Genomic DNA, 20,120 nt, shown 5'->3' with positions numbered 1-20,120 from the left:
GAGCAGTTTTTTTTTTTTCACAAATTTATTTTTATTCAGAGAGGAGAAACACAGAGAGAACTTGCATCCATTGGTTCACTCCAGAGCTAAGCCTATCTGAAGCCAGGAACAGAAGTTTCTTTTGGGTCTCTTCTTTCAGCTCCCTTCAGGGGCCGAAGGACTTGAGCCCTTCTCCACTACTCTGCTTTCCCAGGCCGTAAGTAGAGAGCTGGATTAGAAGTGGAACAGCCATGTACAAACCGGAGCCCATATGGCGTGCTGGCGTGATAGGCTGGAGGATCAGCCTGCTGTGCCACCATTCTAGCCCCTAGATGGGTCCAACATTGTGCAGCAAATTAAGTTGCTGACTGGTTCCTTATTGAGTGAGTTCAGCATTGTTTTTCAGCAAGTTGAACTGCTGCTTGCAGTGCTGGGCTTCCCATGCTGAAGCAGTGCTGCCAGTCCAGCGCTCAGGTCCCATACCTTGGAAATCAGCAGACGAGGACACAGGTCCTTGCCGTGTAGAGCTGAGTGGCAGTAGTCGTGCCTCCTAAGCAATCAGCACTCAGCCACCACAGATTGACTTCCAGTCCCAGAATGTGCCAGGCCCAGCTGGGGCACTGTGGGCACGTGAGGCAGTGAGCCTGCTTCTTTCTCTTGCCTTAGCTCTCCTTCTGTCAGATCAATGAAATTTTAAAAACCAGTTACATAAAGACACCTGGAGTCTTTGTTCTGGCCAGTCTTCATGCAAACAGGAATCATTCTTGCTGCCGAAGCACAACTAAAAAGGAGTGTGTCTGCAAACGTATTGCTGTCTTCCATAAGTGAGGACTTACTGATTGAATGTTTTATTTCTTCATTCTGTGCCAGGCTCTGGAACCTCAGTAGTTAATAAGGCATAAGAAGCTGCTGTTCTAGTAGAGACTGCATTGTTCATGGCAGACATGGTCATAAACAAATACTGAGTATTAATAAGAAAGAATTCTCAAGTTTTCCTGCCTAGAACAGTTATAAAAGATGAAATGAAAATGACAACTACCCCAGCAAAAAACAATCTTTGAAGAAGCAAAACATAAACAAGTTTAACAAAATAAACTTATAGACAAAAGCTTAGAGAAAACAAAGCCAGAAAGATAAGCTTTGGATCTGATTCTTCCCTTGGGAGTTGCTTGTTCACCAGGGAATTCTCAAAATCTGAATCATGCAATCACAACGGTGACTCGTGTGTTTCCTCAGCTGTGCCAGTTGTAGTCCGTCATTGTCTTAGGATCAGTGCACGGGAAGGTGGTTTTTATGTCCAGTGGACACTTGAGGGCATTGAGAATGGCCCCGTCAGATTGCTGCTGGTTTCTTCCTGGAAAGCTCCACTGAGTCTAAAATTCTAATTTTTTTTAAAAAGTTAAAAAATTAAGTATAAGATTTACTAGTTTGGGTGAATGAACTGACACGTTCCAAACAGGGTGTACCTAAGAGAAAGACCCTGATAGTATCTCAGTTATCTCAGTCCTTTGTTGGATGAACGTTAATCTGGAGTTGCTAATATCCTATCCTACATTAAAATCAAGTGTAAATACTCTGTGAAAAAAGTAATATCAGCTGTCTAACAGATTTTATGTAATTATAAATATTCAGACATAATAAAAATAACAAAAAAGCAAAACAGTAGACTTCTATATTAAATACATTTTAAACTGTGCTTCTTATAATGAGTTATAAAATAGGATTGGTGATTTAAACAAAGAACTGGAAAATACAAAAAAATAAACATTCTGGAACTAAGGAATAGAAAAAGTGAAAAGAACTAAATAGATAAACATAATAGCATAATAGTTAAACTTAATAGCATATTAGATACAGCTTGACAAATAGTCCTCTGGAAGTTAGATCAGTGACCTACAGACTAAAGAGAGAGTGGCATGGAAAGTAACATGGCCAGCTCATGTTCAGGAAGTTCCGAAGATCCAACAGGATCTGACCCTTGTATTTCTGGCTCAATCCATTTTATTTTACTTCCTGCTTTACTCCATTGCTGCTATGGCAGCAAAATATCTTAAACTGCATATATATATAATAAGAATTTGTCCTGGGCCCAGCGGGATGGCTCAATTGGCTGATTCTTCCCTTTCTTCCCATATGGCACCAGTTCATGTCCTGGCTGCTCTGCTTCCCATGCAGCTTACTTCTTGTGGCCTGGGAAAGCGGTGGAGGATGGCCCAAAGCCTTGGGATCCCATACGCACATGGGAGATTTGGAAGAAGCTCCTGGCTTCAGATTGGCTAAGCTCCGTCTGTTGTGGCCATTTCAAGAGTGAACCAGCAGACCAAGGTCTTTCTCTCTTTCTCTCCTCTCCGTAAATCTGCCTTTCCAATAAATAAATAAATTTTTAAAAAATGTCCTGCTTCTGATGAATGTTTAGTTCAAGCTTAGGGCACCAGCTTGAGTTTCTTCACTTGCTTTTTGATTTCAGAAATGGCATCTCATTCTGTGTGCATGGCAGAGGGGCAAACAGGATGCAACGGAGGGAAGGCCGTGCAGTTCTTTGAATCTTTTCTTTCATGAGAGCAATGCCCCTTGTTAATCACCTCTCAGAGGCTCCCAGCCTCTTGATCCAATGACATGGTGATATTAGCTCCTGTGTAAGTTTTGGAAGGTTACCAGCCTTCAGACCGTAGCACCCTTCTGCTTAATAACTCTTGTCCTTGCTAATTATTCTACCTGAAAGGCTCTCCATGAGCCCCTGGAAAGTATACATGTTTAGTTCTCTTGTCTGTAGGGGTTTCATTGAACACCCTCTCTGGACACCCACATTAGCTTACTTACGATATGCTTTATGATGAGTTTTCTCTGCTTTCCTGCTAGCATGGACCAATGTTAATAGTTTAGTGTATCCGCAGTGGTCAGAATCATGCCTCGCGCTGAGGTAGCCAGTTAACAAAAGTCCACTTCTCAGCATCATCAGTGAAAATGGTTTAAAAACAAATATTTATTATGATGCCAAGTTAATAGGGAATCAGTAAAATTGAGTTAGTCCCATGTCTTCCTGTCTTTGATTTCTTTTTAAATTAAATTATATTTATTTTATTGTACAGTTCCATATGCTCTGGGCTTTCCGTTCCATCTTCCCCAAATCCTGCTCCCCACACACACTGATTTCCCCTATACAATGGTATAGTCTAATTTTCAATTTACAGTTTGCTTTCCTTTGTCTTGATTGTAGAATTTATGGGTTTACTTCCTGATGTTCTGTTTTCATTTTAGGTTCCTAATGAATCTGAACAAGTATAATTCTTCGCTTTGATATTTGCGCATTTCTTCACAGGGTTTTTTGTTTTGCTGGCCTGTAAGTCATGAATGTTAATCCCCAGTTGGTTGTGTTAGTGTGCAGATTTTCTCCATGCCTTTTGTTGCGTCCTCGCTTTGCTGATCATTTCCTTTGCTCTACAGAAGCTTTTTAGTTTGATGTCATCCCATTTGTTTATTTTGGCTTTGCCTGCCTGTGCTTTTGGTGACTTTTCTAAGAAGTACCCCCATTTCTGTGTCTTGGAGGGTGCTCCCTGTGTTTTCCTCTAATAGTTTCATGGTTTCTGGGTGCGGATTTAGGTCCTTGATCCATTTAGTGCTGGTTTTTATATCAGGTGGCAGGTGGGGTCTTGCTTCTTAGCTCTGCAGGCTGCTGTCCAGTTGTCCCCACAGCGTTTGTTGAAGAGACCAGACTTTTCCCCTGGGTTATTTTCAGTTCTCTTGTCAAAGATTGGTTGGCTGTGCATATGTGGGTACTTCTGTTCCATTGGTCTTCTCTATTTCTCTACCAGAACCAGGCTGTTTGATTTTTATTCTTTAGAATAGCTTTGGCTATTTAGGTCTGTTGTGTTTGCAGATACACTGTTATATCATCTTTTCTATTTCTGAGAAGAATATTGTTGGGATTTTGATTGGTGTCATGTTGAATCTATGTATTGCTTTTGATAATATGAACATTTTGATGATGTTGATCCTGCCAATCAAGAAACATGGTAGGTTTCTCCATCTTTTAATGTATTCTTCTATTTCTTTTTTTTTTTTATGTTCCGTAATTTTCATCACAAACATCTTTCATATCTTTGGTTAGATTAATTCCAAGGTATCTGAGATTCTATTTTAAAGAGGACTGTACTTACAGTTTCTTTCTCAGCCATGGAGTGATTTATGCCATTGATTTGTGTTCATTAGTTTTGTTCCTGCTACATTGCCAAATTCTCCTATGAGTTCTGACAGTCTCTTGATTGGTTCTTTTGGTTCTCCTATTTAAAGAATCATGTTATCTGTAAACTGGAATAATGTTAATTTCTTAGTTCCAGTTTTAATTCTTTAATTAATTTTTCTTGCCTGATAGCTCTGTCAAGAACTTCTGCTTTTGCTAAACCATCCCTGTAGGCCAGAAACAAATCCCACCTGGTCAGGGTGAATGATCTGCCTGGCATGTTGTTGGATCCTGTTGGCTAATATTTTGCTGAGGATCTTTGTGTCTGTTCATCAGTTAATTGGTCTGTAGTTCTCTTTTTCTGTTAGTCTCTATCTGGCTTAGATATTAAGGTGATATTGGCTTACTAGCACTTGGAATAATTTCTTTCCTTCCTATTGTTTTTGAATAGCTTGTGGAGGACTTGGGTAAGTTCTTCTTGAAACCTTTGGTAGAATTCTGCAGTGAAGCCATCTGGTCCAGGGCTTTTCTTGGTTGGAAGGGATTTAATTATTGATTCAATCTCAGGCCATGTTATAGGTTTCTCTGTATTATTAATTGCCTCATGATTCACATGATTCAGGTTTTTGTAGATTTTATGTGTCCAGAAACCTTTCTATTTATTCCAGGCCTTCTAATGTTGGTATATATTTGCTTGTAATTGTTCCTAATAATTCTATGTATGTTCCACATGCCTATTGTTATATTTCCTTTTTCGTCTCTAATCCTATGGATTCATGTCTTCCGCCTTAGTATTGTTATTATTATTATTATTAGTTGAACTAATGGGGAATCAATCAAAGAACCAGCTCTTTGATTCATTGATCTTATGTATTGTTCTTTTGGTCTCTATTTGATTTATTTCCTCCCTTATTTTGGTTATTTCTTTTTTCCTGCTAATCTTGAGATTGCTTAATTGTTTTTCTAGCTCCTTCATATGTATGGTTAACTCGTTTATTGCTGCTTTTCTAATTTCTTAACATGAACTTTCTTTTTAATGTGCCCCATAAATTTTCATGTATTGTGTTGATACCTTCATTCCTTTCAAGCATTTTTTTTTAAATTTCCCTTTGATTTCTTCTATTACCCATTGTCCATTTAGTGGTATATTATTCAGTTTTCAGGTCTTTGCATGTCTTCTTTGGGCATTTTGAGCTATTGGTCTCAAGTTTCATTCTAGAATGGTCTGAGAAGATACATGGTATAATTGCAATTTTTTTTTTTTAATTTTCTGAGGCTTGTTTTGTGGCCTGTAAGATGGTCGATCTTTGAGAAAATTTAAAGAGCAAAGTTTTAAAAGCTAAAATAAAAAATGAATTTCTGAAACTAGCATTTGTTTTTATTAAGTCAGTGTAGTCACAGTAATAATAAATTGGGCCTTCTAACACTGGCATATATGATTTTTTCTTTACATTTTAAAATGATCAATTATCACTGTAAAATTAAATGTTACTAGCATTAACTGTCTCCTTTGAAAGGAACTCAAAAGTAAAGCAGTGTTTTTAAAATCACTTCTGTGTAAAGTTTTCTGTTTAAAATGCCTCAGGTTTAAATGTTGGGCTTAATTTTCTTTATAACAAATTTAGAAGTGATTGGGTCATGATATTTCTTTTTCCCTCAAAAATTTATTTGCAAAGCAAGATTTCGCTGACATTTGGCCATATGTCTATTTGAGTTTTAATGGCCGAGAATGACCATGAAGAATCTGTACTGGTGTTAGAACCTGCTTGGCTTCCACCAAGTGTCCTGGCCATCGCCCTCAATGCATTGCCATAAGCTAAAAGTCGAGACATATAGCTTGGTGACTGAACAAATATTTTTATTGAGGCAAAAATGTATGCTTGTCTGCATTTGTTCTTTTAATTTTCTTCCAACTTTTAGAAATAAAATTGTTACAGAGGATTTTTTTTTTTGGCTGAGGCAGAGAATATAAGACTTACATTTAATATTCGATAAAGGCTAATGCAGGTGATTTTTTCTATAACAAATAACAATATTTTAATACGTGCTGTTACTAATTCTACAATAGAGCCTTGTTTTTGCATTCATCTAAGGAAAAACTTGAATTTCCTGACATTTGATGGCTAATTATTTGCTTTCTTCATTCATATATCAAACATTACAGCCTGTTTGTTCAATGCCAGACAGTGTGAACATAAGGAAACTAACCCTAGTCCTTGCTCTGAAAGCCCTGCCGACTAGTGAGGCGGGAAGGAGACAAAGCAGCAGCTGTGTATTGTGTGCTGTGTATATGGAAGTTGCTAGCGATAATTCAGCCTTGGGCATTCTCATGGGCAGAGTGGTGGCAGAGGAGGCAGTGCCCATCTGAAGCTGTGTGGCCCTTGCAGGTTCCACAGCACAGTAAGGCAGCGCTGGAAGCACCAGCCTACCGTGCTTACCAGGTGCAGCAGTGTGCTCTGTATTTGAGGAATGGAAAGGCAACACAGGAAAGCACGAAGCATGGGGTTGCATTTGAACCAGGTAGTGCGGAGAAATGTTTGAATGAAGAGGTATTAGAACCAGGGAGACATATGAAGATATCAGCTGACTCACCAATTTGGAAAAATCAGCTTGATTCTCATGAAACTTAAGAAACCTGCATGGAACTGAGATTTCTGTTGGGAATGTCAGAAAGGGGTAGATGTGTGGGAAATTTAGGAGAGTGTAAAAAAAAAATGTCAACATGTTGGCTATTTGGACCAGTGTGTGACTGTAAAACAAAAAGCACACCTTGTGTCCAGATGGAAGTGTCTTCCCAGTTGCTGCAAACTGATCGCTTTTGATCACTGTATTAGATCACAGTGCAGTTGCCTGTCCTTAGTATGACCCTACTCACAGTGCAGTATCTTTTCACAGTAAATGCAATAAAGAGGATCAAATATGTTCTAGAACTCGGAGCAGTGTGTATTAGGGCTGCTGTAGCACAGGTGTGATGGACTGTTCTTTTGGGATGGAAAGTTGGAACTGAAGGTGCTTGAGATTCATCTTAAACATTCGCTAGAGAGAAGGGGCAGGCACAAACACACAGAAACACACATGAACTGAAACTACTAGTACAGTTGAAGCCCAAGACACATAGCAGAAAATTAGGCTGATGTGTGGCCTGGGGCCATGTTGTCAGGGGATGTTGTATAAAAAAAATAGGGAAATGTGATAAATTTCCTTTACACACAGAGATTTTGGGTGTAAAGAAAATTGTCACATCATCTGAGCAGTGCCAACAATGAAGTGTGGTAAATTTCCCTTCTGACAAATTGTAAGCTTAAATGTATGGTGCTTTCTCATCTTTGACATCCCCTCTTGTGTTATATCTTCTTCCATGCAATTATATATTAAATTGTGTCAAATAAAGTATTGTATTTTCAAAAATTCCTACCTCAGCCTCAAAAAAAGTGTCAAGAGTGATTTTATAAATATGAAGGAAATAGCCAAACTGGAAGATGAAAACATTCGATAAGCAAAGAGAGGATTTTCAAAGCATCAGATCTTGCCGTCGTCGGAGAAAGCTCTGGTGTGGCCCACAGGCTCCTGTCCAGCCCCCTTACCTTCTGCTAACCCTCGTGTTAGTCACTTGATGAGCCCTTGCTGGTCCATCTCTGCTGCTCTCAGCCAGTGAGCCCTTCACCTACCTTGCCGTAAAAATAGTAAATGGTCAACAAGTTTCCTCTCTTCTCTATCTGATACATAGATACTTACCTGCTCTCATATTCAGTTTGTCTTCCTATTTCCCGTGTAGCACTGAGTCTTTGTACTTCCCTATATTTTTTTAGGTGTTGTCTGATGAACACATGGAACTTGTTATAGTAAGAGAAAGCAGAATTTTCACCCTATGGCCAAGTCTAACTGGCCCAAATAATCATGAAAGAAATATCATGAGAATGGCGAATTTAGTTTTTTAAAAATGTGGGTCAGTGTTGTGGCATAACAAATGAAGGTGATATCTGTGACACAGGCATCCCATGTGGGCACCTGTTCAAGTCCTACCTGCTCCATTTTCAATTCAACTCCCTGCTGATGCACCTGAGAAACCAGTGGAAAGTGGCCCAAGTGCACCCACATGGGAGACCTGGAGCAGGAGCCCTCTTGCCAGCTGGCCCAGCCCTGACCGTTGTAGCCATTCGGGGAGTGCACCAGTGGACAAAAGATTTTCTCTCACTTACTCAATCTTGGTCTCTCCCTTTCTCTGTAACTTTACTTTTTAATTAAAATAGATTTTCAAACACATTGATGTTACTACTTAATTGATGTAAACTATTTTAAATTTTAAAGCAATTGCTAGCACTCAAGTATCTGGCAGCAGCATTGATCAGGAAATTAATGACAAAACTGTACTATTGAAACAGTGCAGTACTTACTATTTTAGTTCCTTTTATCGTTATGCAATCTTGATTCTTCAGATAAGCATAGAAATGTGTCTTCACATAACACAAGGTTGTGTTCATGCTAATAACAAGTTGTGAAAGGAAACATGTTCCCTACATTTGTATGCACGATTCTGTGACCTAGTTGCAGGTCTCCCCTTCTGCACACACCTTTTCTGTTTCTGGCTCACATGCCTCCGTGAGTTCTGAAACATATAGTGGCCACTGCTTGCCATGCCAGCATCTCAGAGTTTTAAGTCCTGGCTGTTCGACTGTCTACTGATGTACCTGAAATGCAGTAATAGATGGGCCATGTAATTGGGTCCCTGCCGCCCATAGAGGAGACTGGAATGGAAGTCCTGATCTAGTTATGGCTACTGTGGCTAGTTGGGAAGCAAACAATCAAACGGAAGATAGGCAGACAGACAGACTAACCCTTTTCCCATTCTCTTCTATCAGTCTTTCAAATAAATAAATATTTTAAAATAAGATACATAGAGCATTATGGCCCTAAAAATCTGTAGCAATTTTAACTTCATGCTTGTTGATTCAGCTACATGTTTCTCAGTTTCGTTGTGTGTTTTCCATGAACTCCTAGCCAGTGTATCCAGAGTACGCTGTTTGCCTCTCCAAATGAGAAAGGTCCTTATATTTCTATAACACTACTCTTTTGCACCTGTTGTTGATTCTGTGCAATTTTAGTGTTGTGATTTTTGCTTTTCTCTACTTTGAAACACACATATAGCATTGACACTTGTGGAAAGGGTCCTTCCCCCTTACCCTGTGCCTGCTGGACTGGTCAGTCCCACCTGATTAGCGTTGACACAGCATTTATTATACTAAATCTTAGTCGTCTCCTTGGTTGTCCATCACTGCACACATGAGGTGATCATTCAGTGTATCTTAATACTGTTGTTGCTTTATGTTAATATTTGTTAAAATATCAAAAGCATTTCAGTAAAAATTTCTGTTTAGATATTTGTTTCAGCAAAGTCAATGCATTGAGGTCTTACATTTGTTAGAAGCTTTTCAGAACAAAGTGATCTATTTAAGCAGGTGTTGGCGGGGATGCGCGTTTGGGCTTGATTGTGTCTACCTGAGTGCAGCACCAACTTTTGCTTACCTTTCAGCTTTCTGCTTGTGCTAAACTCCGGGTATGTCAGAGTTCAGGGAGTGCTGACACACCCTATGCTTGAATGTTGCCTTTTAGATTCTTAGGAACATTTCAGTGCTTTTCAAAGCCGAAATGGACATTTCTTTCCCCACTTTAACTTTGAAGCTTTCTGATTAACATATTGTTTGACCAGTTTTTTTCTGCCACTTAAGTCAGCTGAAATCTTAAGCTATTGCTTTTTTTTTTTTTTCAGATATCCCCAGGGCAAAGGCTTTTCACTCTGTGTACCATCCCAGTCAAGTCAAATAGAGTGCTCAGGGAATGGGTCTTGGGAGATCCACCCTTCTCTGTCCCTCCTGGTAGCTTCCAGGCTGCTGGTGACAAGGCTTCTCCGAAGTGTGGGCAGGAGGGTAAAACGGGCTGTTACAACTGCACGAAACTTCCTCAGAAAATCAGCGCTTGCTGCTGTATTTCTGAATCCTTTGATTAATTTCCAGGATTCAGAAAAATGTGAAAATTTCCTTCCAGTTTCCTTGTAGACATGTAGAGAATGCTTGTAAATTCTCAGTCTGCGATTTCCATTGAAGTCACACATGTCTTTTTTTTTTTTTACACTGAAGACTACCCGAATTAATGAAAATTCACTTAGAGCAGGATGCTTCTTTGTAGAAACTTCTCTGATGTTTTTGTGCACCTCCTATTATATTTTAGGACTATGATGATGGATATGGCACTGCCTATGATGGACAGAGTTACGATTCCTATGATAACAGCTATAGCACCCCCGCCCAAAGGTAAGAGTTGTTCTTCACTACCAAACCCACAGCAGGCCCTGCCCTTTCCTAGGTGTGTCCTCTCTGGACGAGAAAATGAGGGTCTCGTTAGCTAATGAGCCTCATTTTGCTTCCCCTGTTGTGTTTTTGTTGTTGTTTCTTTTGATTATAAAAGCTCTGTCTGTTAAACAACTAGCATATATGACCTCACTGAAGTTTACTGTGCTGGTAAAGCACTCAGGCATGGGAATGAAAATGGAATTTTTTCTTTAAACATTTGGCCTATGTGTTCAGTAAATTGCTAGAAGTAACTATAGTCTCAAAATCCGTGATTATTTTTCAATTCTAAGTGGAAAAATTACATTAGAAGTGAATATACCTTAACTGGAGAAGAAATGTCAAACTTTATGTTATTATTATTATTATTATTATTTAACCTCACACAATTTTTCAATTTCTTAGCAGCACTCCTGTTTTCTAATAACTTGGAATTCCACCTGTAAATAACGGATTCTGGTTCATCTAAATAAACATTCCCTTAGAAACAATGTCATATGAGGCAAACATAACTTTATAGTCACCTGTGTGGTAATACATTAATAGTCACTGGTAGATTAAGGCAGTGTGTATTCTGTTCAGAACCTTTTTCTAGAGATATTGATACCAGAAACCTTTTGTTCTTTGTTTTAAATCTAAGTGGAATGCACAGCTAGACATACAAAAATACTGGCTTTAGTGTGATTATAAAGTGTAAATATAGTTTATTAAAACAGAGATTTACTTTTGAACTCAGCGCGTGTAAAGCTTTGAGCTCAGTCTCTGGCTTGTTAACTCTGCTGATGACTTTGTCCTTTTCACTCCTGCCAATTTCTTGTGTAAATTGTGACAATGAAGTAGTGTTCAAATTTTGACTCTGAACTGCTCTTTTGTTTTGGGAGCCTTGGTCATCGTGTTTGTATCTTTGATTTTTATTGGGAGTAGCACACTACCGTATTTATTGAGTCTGGTGACTGGTATAGCAGTGAGTGCTAAGTTAGACTGTCCGTATGGTTTCATTTAAGTGTCACGGGCACTTTGTGAAGTTTGTAGTGCTACACCCTTTATGTAGGTAAAGGAAAAGAACGTGAAAGGCCTAGCCTACTTGGAAAGATGAACTTCCAATGCAGATGCCATAACTAAAAGATTAATGTTCATATTTAACAAAAAACTATTTTTCTAGATTTTGTTTGACAGCAAAAATGTACACAGATATCTTACGTTTACACTTACTAACCTGGCAAAGCATGCCTTCCACTGCACATCATTGCCGGACATGTGCTGTGTTTTGGCATCTGTCCTCTTGAGTGTCATCATCCTGGAGCCTGGTCCATGTGGGGAGGACCAGTCCTTCAGGCAGGTGCCAGGGCTCTTGGAGAGGATGCTGAATAGCCAGGCTGCCTGGCCTTGCCCGGGAACTCCGCGGGGGGGGGGGGGGGGGGGGGGTGGTTGCTCAACTGGTGTGACTGCCAAGCGCTTATTCTTAACTTTGGTGCTTTTTCTACAGTCTCACTTCATTATCCTGTTAGTTTTGTCCCCATATCAGTTATAATATTCAGTGTTGAACCTTAAAATGCATTTTTTATTACTTGATGGTGACAGTGCTATTTACAATTTGATTTGTTTTGTGGAGAAGGGAAGGGACCTAATATTTACTGAGTACCTACAGTATAGTCAAATGCTGCTTAATCATTAGGGCATATTTTGAGTTATCCCACATTCTTATTCATCACACATCAGGGAAAACATAGAGTATTTGGCCTTTTGAGACTGGCTTATTTCACTAAATGTAATAGTTTCCAGTTGTACCCATTTACTTGAAAAAGACAGATTCCACTCCTTTTAATGGCTCAGTAGTATTCCATGGTGAATATATGCCATATTTTTGTTATCTAGTCATCAGTTAATGAGCATGTAGGTTGATTCCCTGTCTTATTGTGATTTTTGCCTGTTCTATATAAACATGGAAGTAGAAATAACTGTCTCATATGCTGATTTCATTTTATTTGGATAATTTGCCACAATTAGGATGATTAGGTCATTTGGTTGATTCATTTTTTTAAACATATTATACCATTTTATGTAATTGAGGAAGAATATGTAATTTTATGTAATTGAGGAGAATTTTTGGCTCTCCTTTTAACTTTGTAAGATTAAGGGTATGATTTTTTTATTGTTGCTGTTCTTTTCTGTTATACAGTTGTGTAGTTGCAGGACTCTTCCCCTTTGCCCTCTCTCTTCTGCCTCTCCATTCTTTCCACTCACGATTTTCTCCCGTATTATTACAATGATATAACCTTTCAGCTAGTCACAATGCTAACATTTTGTTATCTAAGTATAACATGACAATGTAGTTACAGGCAATGAAAGAAAGCTAGTATCAAATTTTCAAGGAGTATGTATCAGTTTCCCTGGAACTCCTTCTGTTTGATCAGGGGTTGAGATGCACACTGCAGGGTTTCTTCACTTCCCGGTTTGCCGGTCTCTATTGTACAGTTCATTTGTGAGAATGCATGTTTGTACTTGTTTACCTGTATATCCATTTTTTTTTGTATTTTGATCATGTTTGCCTTAAAGAAAACATACGGTATTTGTTCATTTGAGACTGGCTTATTTCACTGAGCATAATGGTCTCCAGTTGAGACCATTTTGTAGCAGATAATAGAATTATGTTCTTCTTAGTGGCTGTATAGCATTCCATGCAATAGATGTGCAGCACTTCCTGACGCTTTGCTCTTTGGATGGGCATCTGTATTGTTTCTGTGTCACTGCTGCTGTGGATCATGCTGCTGTATAAGAGGGATGCAGATTGCTTTCTCATTTGCTGATTTCATTTGATTTGGATATATTCCCAGAAGTGGGATAGCTGGGTCATACAGTAGATTCTTTTCAGTTATTTGAGCACTCTCCACACTGATTTTCATAGAAGTTCTTTATAAATCCTGTATATCAGTCCCCTGTATGTTGTGTAGTGGATCTGTTTTCTTTAAGTATCTGAGAAATCTCCATTCTGTCTTCCATAAGGTTGGTGCTAGTTTACATTCCCACCAGCAGTGAATTAGATGACTATTATCCTCACATCCTTCTCAGCATTGATGTTTTTGATTTTGGGACTTTGACATGAGAACTCAGATGGCTTTGCAGGACAGGGAGATATGATGGACAGCAGAAGCTACATGTTCTGGTCCCAAATCACCAAGATTTAGTGTCAGAGGCAAGAGTGAAGGGCCACTGCAGAGTCGCCTGTGAAGCACTGATGTGTTTAGACTTGAATTTAGGGACATTTAAGCACATTCTAAGTCGCAGGTTCTTTGAGACTGGAACCTGTGACGGTGAGCATCTCACCTGTCCCCGGTGCTACACTCAGGCCTCCAGAGTCAGCTCTGCCGAGGCTCACACGAAGCAGGTGTACTCATACGATGAACTGGAGGGAAGTCATGGTTTTATACACTTTGTTAGTTTGCTAGGGCTGCTATGACAAAATACTGCAGTCCAAGTCTCTTGAGACAGCAGTTCCTTTTCTCATATGGATGCTGGTGGTCCATCATCAGTGTGTCAGTGGTTATGATCTGTGTGATGCTTAGCTCCCTGGCTTACATACCACTGCCTTCACACAATCTTTGCTGTCTTCTTAAACAAGGATACCAATCAGAATTGATGGGAACCCATCCTAAGAGCTTCATTTCAACCTAAGTCCCCTACTTAATGTCCTATCTCCAAAACCTGAGGAGGTAGGGCTGCAACATATGAGAGGGGTAAGCAACTGCATGAAATTATTCTGACATCGATTTAAACATAAAATTGTATGTCGCTAAATTAGGAGCCTACTATTAGCCTGTTAGGACAGCACTTTCTTAAATCACCCCCAGTATCATACAGCAAGTATTAACAGAGAGATGGTCACCATTTTCAGTTACAGCTTCCTATGTGCTTGGCTCTGCTTCCTACAGTCTACACTAACTGTCCTTCTGCATCTAAGCACTTGGTTTTCTTGCTTATAAATTTGAAGAGGTTAAATTGCTTATCTACACACTCCACCTTGGCCTCCAGGCATTATCTTTTGAACTCTGCTTCATCACCTTTCTACTCATTTTTTCTTGTTCTTCCTTTCAGTTACTGGAGCTCATTCCTGTTTGTGTTTCCCGTGTCTAAGATTCAAACATTCATACTTTGTGATGCTTTCATATTTCTTAGGAATTGGATGTGAGGGCGATCTGGCTGCAACATCTGTCACCCTGTTGATTGCCAGGGTTGATTCGGCTGATCTGGCTGGCTAGGCGTGTGTCCCCTTCCTCCCTCACCGCTCCATGTGCGTCCCTCCCGAAGCTGCGCGCTGGGTCAGAGAGGACAGGACGACCATCCCTGCTAGAGGAGGACCGGTCTTCGGTCAAGGGTGTACGAGTAGCTGTGCTCCCCTGCTAGAACCTCCAAACAAGTCCTCAAAAATCTAAGGAATTATCCTTCAACCTTATGTAAAGCTTATCAAACTTGGAATACCTTAGTCAAACACTGAATTCCTGCTACAAGGAATGTTGTAAGCTAATACTAGAGAAATTAAGAACTTTGTTTTTTTCTAGTTTTATATTAGATCCTTCTGCAAATGACAGAGACTACTACTGCTGTCAAGGAGCATATATTTGGCCGTTTCCACCAGTAGATAAATCCATGTGACATTAATGTCTGCATTCTATGATGTCTTTTTTGATGCTTAAAGTTCCATAAACATTTCTTTCTTGAAGAATCATCTCTGGTAAAGGTGTGGTCCACTGTTGGCACAGAATCCTTTACTTTGGCCTCTCTAATGGGTCAGGCTGTTCTGAAAATGTTTATTTCCCCTGGTTTTCTTCCTTCTTTACAAATGTGGCTATGGAAAGCTCTGAATTCTGTTTTTGAAAGACAGCATTATGTTACATTATTCTGGCTGTGTCTGTGACAAACACCAGAGTGTAATATTCTCCAAGTTAAGGATATGTTCCTGCAGCAGTAAATGAGAAAATCCATACAAGGAGAAAGAAAATGGGGTTCTCACATTCATTCTTTTAGAATTTGGTTGATGTTTTGCTATAGCTGTGATAATGTAGTATCCATGCTACATGGAAATACCTCACAGTTTTAAGTTCAAAACAGTTTGTTGTTGTTTCTGATAGAAATATATTGCTTAGACACTTGGAGAGTCTCGAAGAGTCTGACAGACCTGTGAGCCAGCTCCCTCTTTCTACTTTCTGTCTGTCTGAAGCAGAACCAGTAATTTAATCTCTGTAAACTTTAACTTGTGTAATGACTGGTTTCTGATTTGGAGGGTCAACCTGAAAGTTGAAGGCGATGGCAAGCATGTGGCTGAATGAGTGAGAATGTGGTTGAATGAGACCCTGGAGTGTGTGGTTGAGTGAGAGGAGAGTGCCTGTGGTTGGTTCCTATTACTGGGATGGAGGAACAGAAGCTCCAGTCTGAGCTCTCCTCCCAGGTCCTAAAAGGCATGTCTTTCAGAGGTCATTGGTGCCTTGAGGATATTGTGTAAATTCCAGCTCCTGCCCTTGCTCTACAGTTCTCTTCACTCTGGGATGACTACAAAGAACTGGGACTTATAAATCTAGAAGGACTATGTGAATAATTGTAAAGACAACCTACAAAGGGCTTCTCCCCGTGTGAATGGCCCATAGTAACGTTACAGTCAACTGGGAGTCTGTGCCCACTTGGACAGGGCAGCTGTGTCTTGGCTGGCTGTCCCTTGGCTATTACTTACGTGAAAGAGTTCCTTTCAGTAAAGGCTTTGAAAAAACTTCCTAAGTCCTTAACATGTTCGCTTTTGTCCATGGACAAGTTTCTCTCTGTAAATTAGCTGTCTTTTCTCCCAATTTTCAAATGCTTTGTAATAAAAATTATAGCACAAATGAGAATCCTTACAGAGTGACAGAAAATTCTGTGAGTTTTAACTCTGTTCCCTATTGATTCTTAAAATGACCTTGATAATGCTAATATTATACTATAAAGCAAAGCATTATTTATCTAACTTCACACATTTAATGAGTAACATGATGTCAACACAGTTGTTAAGAGAAATAGAAAGTATTCTTTGCATTATTAGAATTATTCTGGTACCTGTTGACTCCAAAATAGTCACCATTGCTTCCGTGGCTGCACCTCTTCCAGCCAGCAGTGGATAGAAAAGGAGCAGGTGATAAATGTCCTCACCCCTTGGCTCCCCCTCCCCGTGCACAGGTGGTTTGAACTCTGATGATTGTCAAAATTATGTTGACTCCCGGAAACCCCCTGTAAGTATCCCGTTTCATTTAAGCTAGGCAGGAGCTGTTTATCAGCAGTGTACTGTAGATAATGGAAGGGTATGGAAACAGTCCACCAGGAAGGCACTGCGGTGTGTGGCGTTAGCACTCAGTGCTGTGCTCAGTCGCTCCTGGCAGTGCACAGAGGAAAGAGGTGCCTGCCAACAGCTGCTAAAAGTGGGTGTGTTTGTTGCTGACCCAAGTTTTAAATTTCAGCACATTTTTCATATCAATAAAGTCACAATCTCTCTGTACATTTGCATCTTTTCCCCATATTTTGAACATCTTCCAGATGTGTTTCATGTTTTGGGGAATTTTCTTTGAAAATCTTACATATATCGTCTCTTTAATGAGTAAGAATAGTATAAAGTGTGTAATAGGTGACTGTTAAGATTAAGTGATGTGATATTGTAAAAGACTGTGACAGTAAGTAAATGTATCCAATCCAGGTTTGAATCCTGACTCCAGTACAGTTTTAGCTGTGAGTTTGGCATGGTTAACTAACTTTTTTTCAGTGAAATGATAATACTAATGTTTGATTTGAATAGTAACATTTCAATCAATTTCTGTAGAAGACTAGACTAGAGTAGGGACCATACATGCTCTAAATGTTTCACAGCCTGAAGAAAGTAGTCGCTTTTACTATTTCATTCTTATATATGACAACATTGATTTAAAGAGATTATGAAACTTGCTTCAGTTCATAGAGAGTAAGTGCTGGCCTTTGAACCCAGGCCTTCACGCATGACGCTGTACTAACTCTCAGGTAACTAAACTACTGTAACTAAATAACTCAGGTACTAACTCTCAGGTAACTAAACTACTGTGAGTCTAGTTAGCACATCAGGAAAGTGCTTTCTGACAAACACTGCTCAGTAAAATTTCAACAATCAGCATGAAGTTATGCCTGCCATTTGGATGCCCAACTTGTGAAATAAGTTATTAAAGCATGAATTATGGTTGTGAATGTCAGTGTTTCTTAGGAATTGTTCAAGTCCATTTACTGGATTTACCTTCAAACTGAAATAATTCAGAAACTATTGGCTTGTGTTTTCTTTGATACTTATTATAAAGGGATATGTTCCTTTGGGAAGATAATCTACAGTGTCCGTCGAGACCCTTAACAAAGTGTGTGGCCTACATCCAACCTCTGCATAAGGCTTAAGAGCTCTTCAAAAAGAGTAAGCACTTCCTGACAGTTCAAGAGAAAGGGGGGGTAAATGATGAATTTAGTTTTCACTTAATCTAGTTTTCAATTAAATTTTCACTTAAAGTGGATAATAAGTTTTGGTTGGAGTTTGGAATGTGTAGTATTCAGGGCCCAAAAATTTTAACAGTTAAGTATTGATATGGAAGTATTTTATATTTGAAAAACTATCCAAATGGTAGATATAAATATTCGTCATTTTTTGCAGTTATAAAATGCTTTTTGTTACATTTTACCCACAACTTTTTGAAAAATTTTATTTTTTTAAAAAAATATTTCTTATTCTTATTTGAAAGACAGATTTAAAGAGAAGAGACACAAAGGGAAAGGTCTTCCAGCCACTAACTAGTTCACTCCCCAAATGGCCCAAAGGCGAGAATGGAGCAAGACTGAAGCCAGGAGTTCAGAGTTTCTTCCACATCTCCCATGTGGACAAAGGGGCCCAAGGACTTGAAGCATCCCCTGCTGCTTTCCCAGGCCATAGACAGGGAGCTGGATTAAAGTGAAAATCTGTGACACATGTACCCCTGTGGGAAGCCTGCACTGGTAGGTGGAGGGCTAGCTTGCTGAGCCACCAGGTCGGCCTTGTGTCTTTATTTTTGTTTAATTATTTTTTTTTAGTGCCCTCATGTGTCTGTGCCTAATGTTTTTCATGGCTTATCTCCCAGGAATAGGAAGAGGATGATCATTCTCATAGATAAAGGGGAAACAGCTGAGAGACTGTGATATAGCACCCAAACTTTTTTTTTAAGATTTATTTTTATTTGAAAGGCAGATTTTACAGAGAGTTGTAGAGAGAGAGGGGCACAGCGGGAGGGAGAGAGTGATCTGCCAGTCACTGATTCATTACCCTGATGGTCAAAATGGCCAGAGTTAAGCTGATCCAAAGGCAGCAGCTTATAGCTTCCTCCGGATCTTCCATTTGAGTGCTGGAGCTAAAGGACTTGAATCATCCCCTGTTCCTTCCAAAGCCTTAAGCAGGGAGCAGGATCAGAAGTGGAGCAGCTAAGACTAGAACCAGTGCCCATTTGGGATGCTGGTACCACAGGGGGAAGCTTAGCTTAGTCCATCATGACACTGGTCCCAGCACCCAACTTATTACTATTTTTAAATTTTATTTTCTATTTTATTGCTATATCTTTTATGAGTTTAAGAGGGGGAAAGAAGAAGTGGAGGTGTATTCTGTCTGTTAGTTCACACCCCAAATGATCACAGCTGTGCCAGGCTAGAGCCAGGAAGCCAAGAGCCAGAAGCTCCGTCTGGGTCTCCCAAGGTGGTAGCTTGAATGTGCGTATTTGGGCCATCTTCTGCTTTCCCAGGCTCATTAGCAGAGAGCTAGATCAAAAGTAGAGCAAATAGGTCTGGAGCCAGCATCTCATGTAGCATAATGTGCTGTAGCATTGCAGGCATTTGGTCCTGCCCAGTAAATATACTGTGATGCTCATGGACATCGTCAGTTTCCATTATCACAGGATAGACTGCTTCCAGATCCACTCAGGTCTGACCATGCACTGTGCAGTGAATCAGCAGCCAGACTTGGAGCAAGAGGCAGTTGTTAAAGAATGAGTGTAGCTGGTTGGTTGGTACACTGAGGTTCTTGTTCATTGGGAAGCAGAAATTTAATTAGCAAAGCATTACGTTCCTGTGTCTGCCACTTAGAAAAACTACTCTACATGTTATGTATTCTTTATCCACAATGTTTGAGACCATAGCTATTTCAAATTTCAATATTTTTCTGATTTGAGAATATTTGCATAGAAACTACTAGTTGAGCACCTTTTATTTAAAATGATTGCAAGTCAAATTATTGGAGCATCATACTTGCACTAGAAAGTTTCAGATTTCAGATTTTCAAATTTGGGATACTCGACCTGTACCACTGGAAGATAAATTACTGTTTTTTTTTTTACATATTAGAAGTAATTATTTAATGCAATTGCAACCTGTGCAAGTGGATTACTGAAAAGTATTGTATATAATCTTAGATGTTGCTAAATTTTAAAGACAATGAATGTAAAAAATAATATATTGACATATGATAGAGCTTCTAAAACTTGTTGGAAAAATGAATTATAAAAGGTATTGCACATTTTCCAAGAACTTTTTAAAATTCCCTTGTATAGCAAGACGGCCTTGTAGACAAATAAAAC

The 20,120-nt window shown here is 39.4% G+C and overlaps 1 protein-coding gene across 1 annotated transcript in view; it reads left to right on the top strand.

Annotated features, from left to right (window-relative positions):
- LOC121166675 (KH domain-containing, RNA-binding, signal transduction-associated protein 3) overlaps nucleotides 1-20,120 on the top strand; it is a 142,290-nt gene that overhangs the window by 102,415 nt on the left and 19,755 nt on the right. Inside the window, exon 7 of the mRNA XM_040995923.1 lies at nucleotides 10,385-10,467. Coding sequence (XP_040851857.1) covers nucleotides 10,385-10,467 — 83 coding nt within the window. The remainder of the gene's footprint in view (nucleotides 1-10,384; nucleotides 10,468-20,120) is intronic.

The sequence above is a fragment of the Ochotona curzoniae genome, unplaced genomic scaffold (assembly GCF_017591425.1).
Source record: "Ochotona curzoniae isolate NIBS_2020 unplaced genomic scaffold, NIBS_Ocur_1.0 patch2, whole genome shotgun sequence".
Classification (NCBI taxonomy): Eukaryota; Metazoa; Chordata; class Mammalia; order Lagomorpha; family Ochotonidae; genus Ochotona; species Ochotona curzoniae.
The sequence above is the reverse complement of the archived record's forward strand: the minus strand, read 5'-3'. Positions and strand labels throughout refer to the sequence as shown.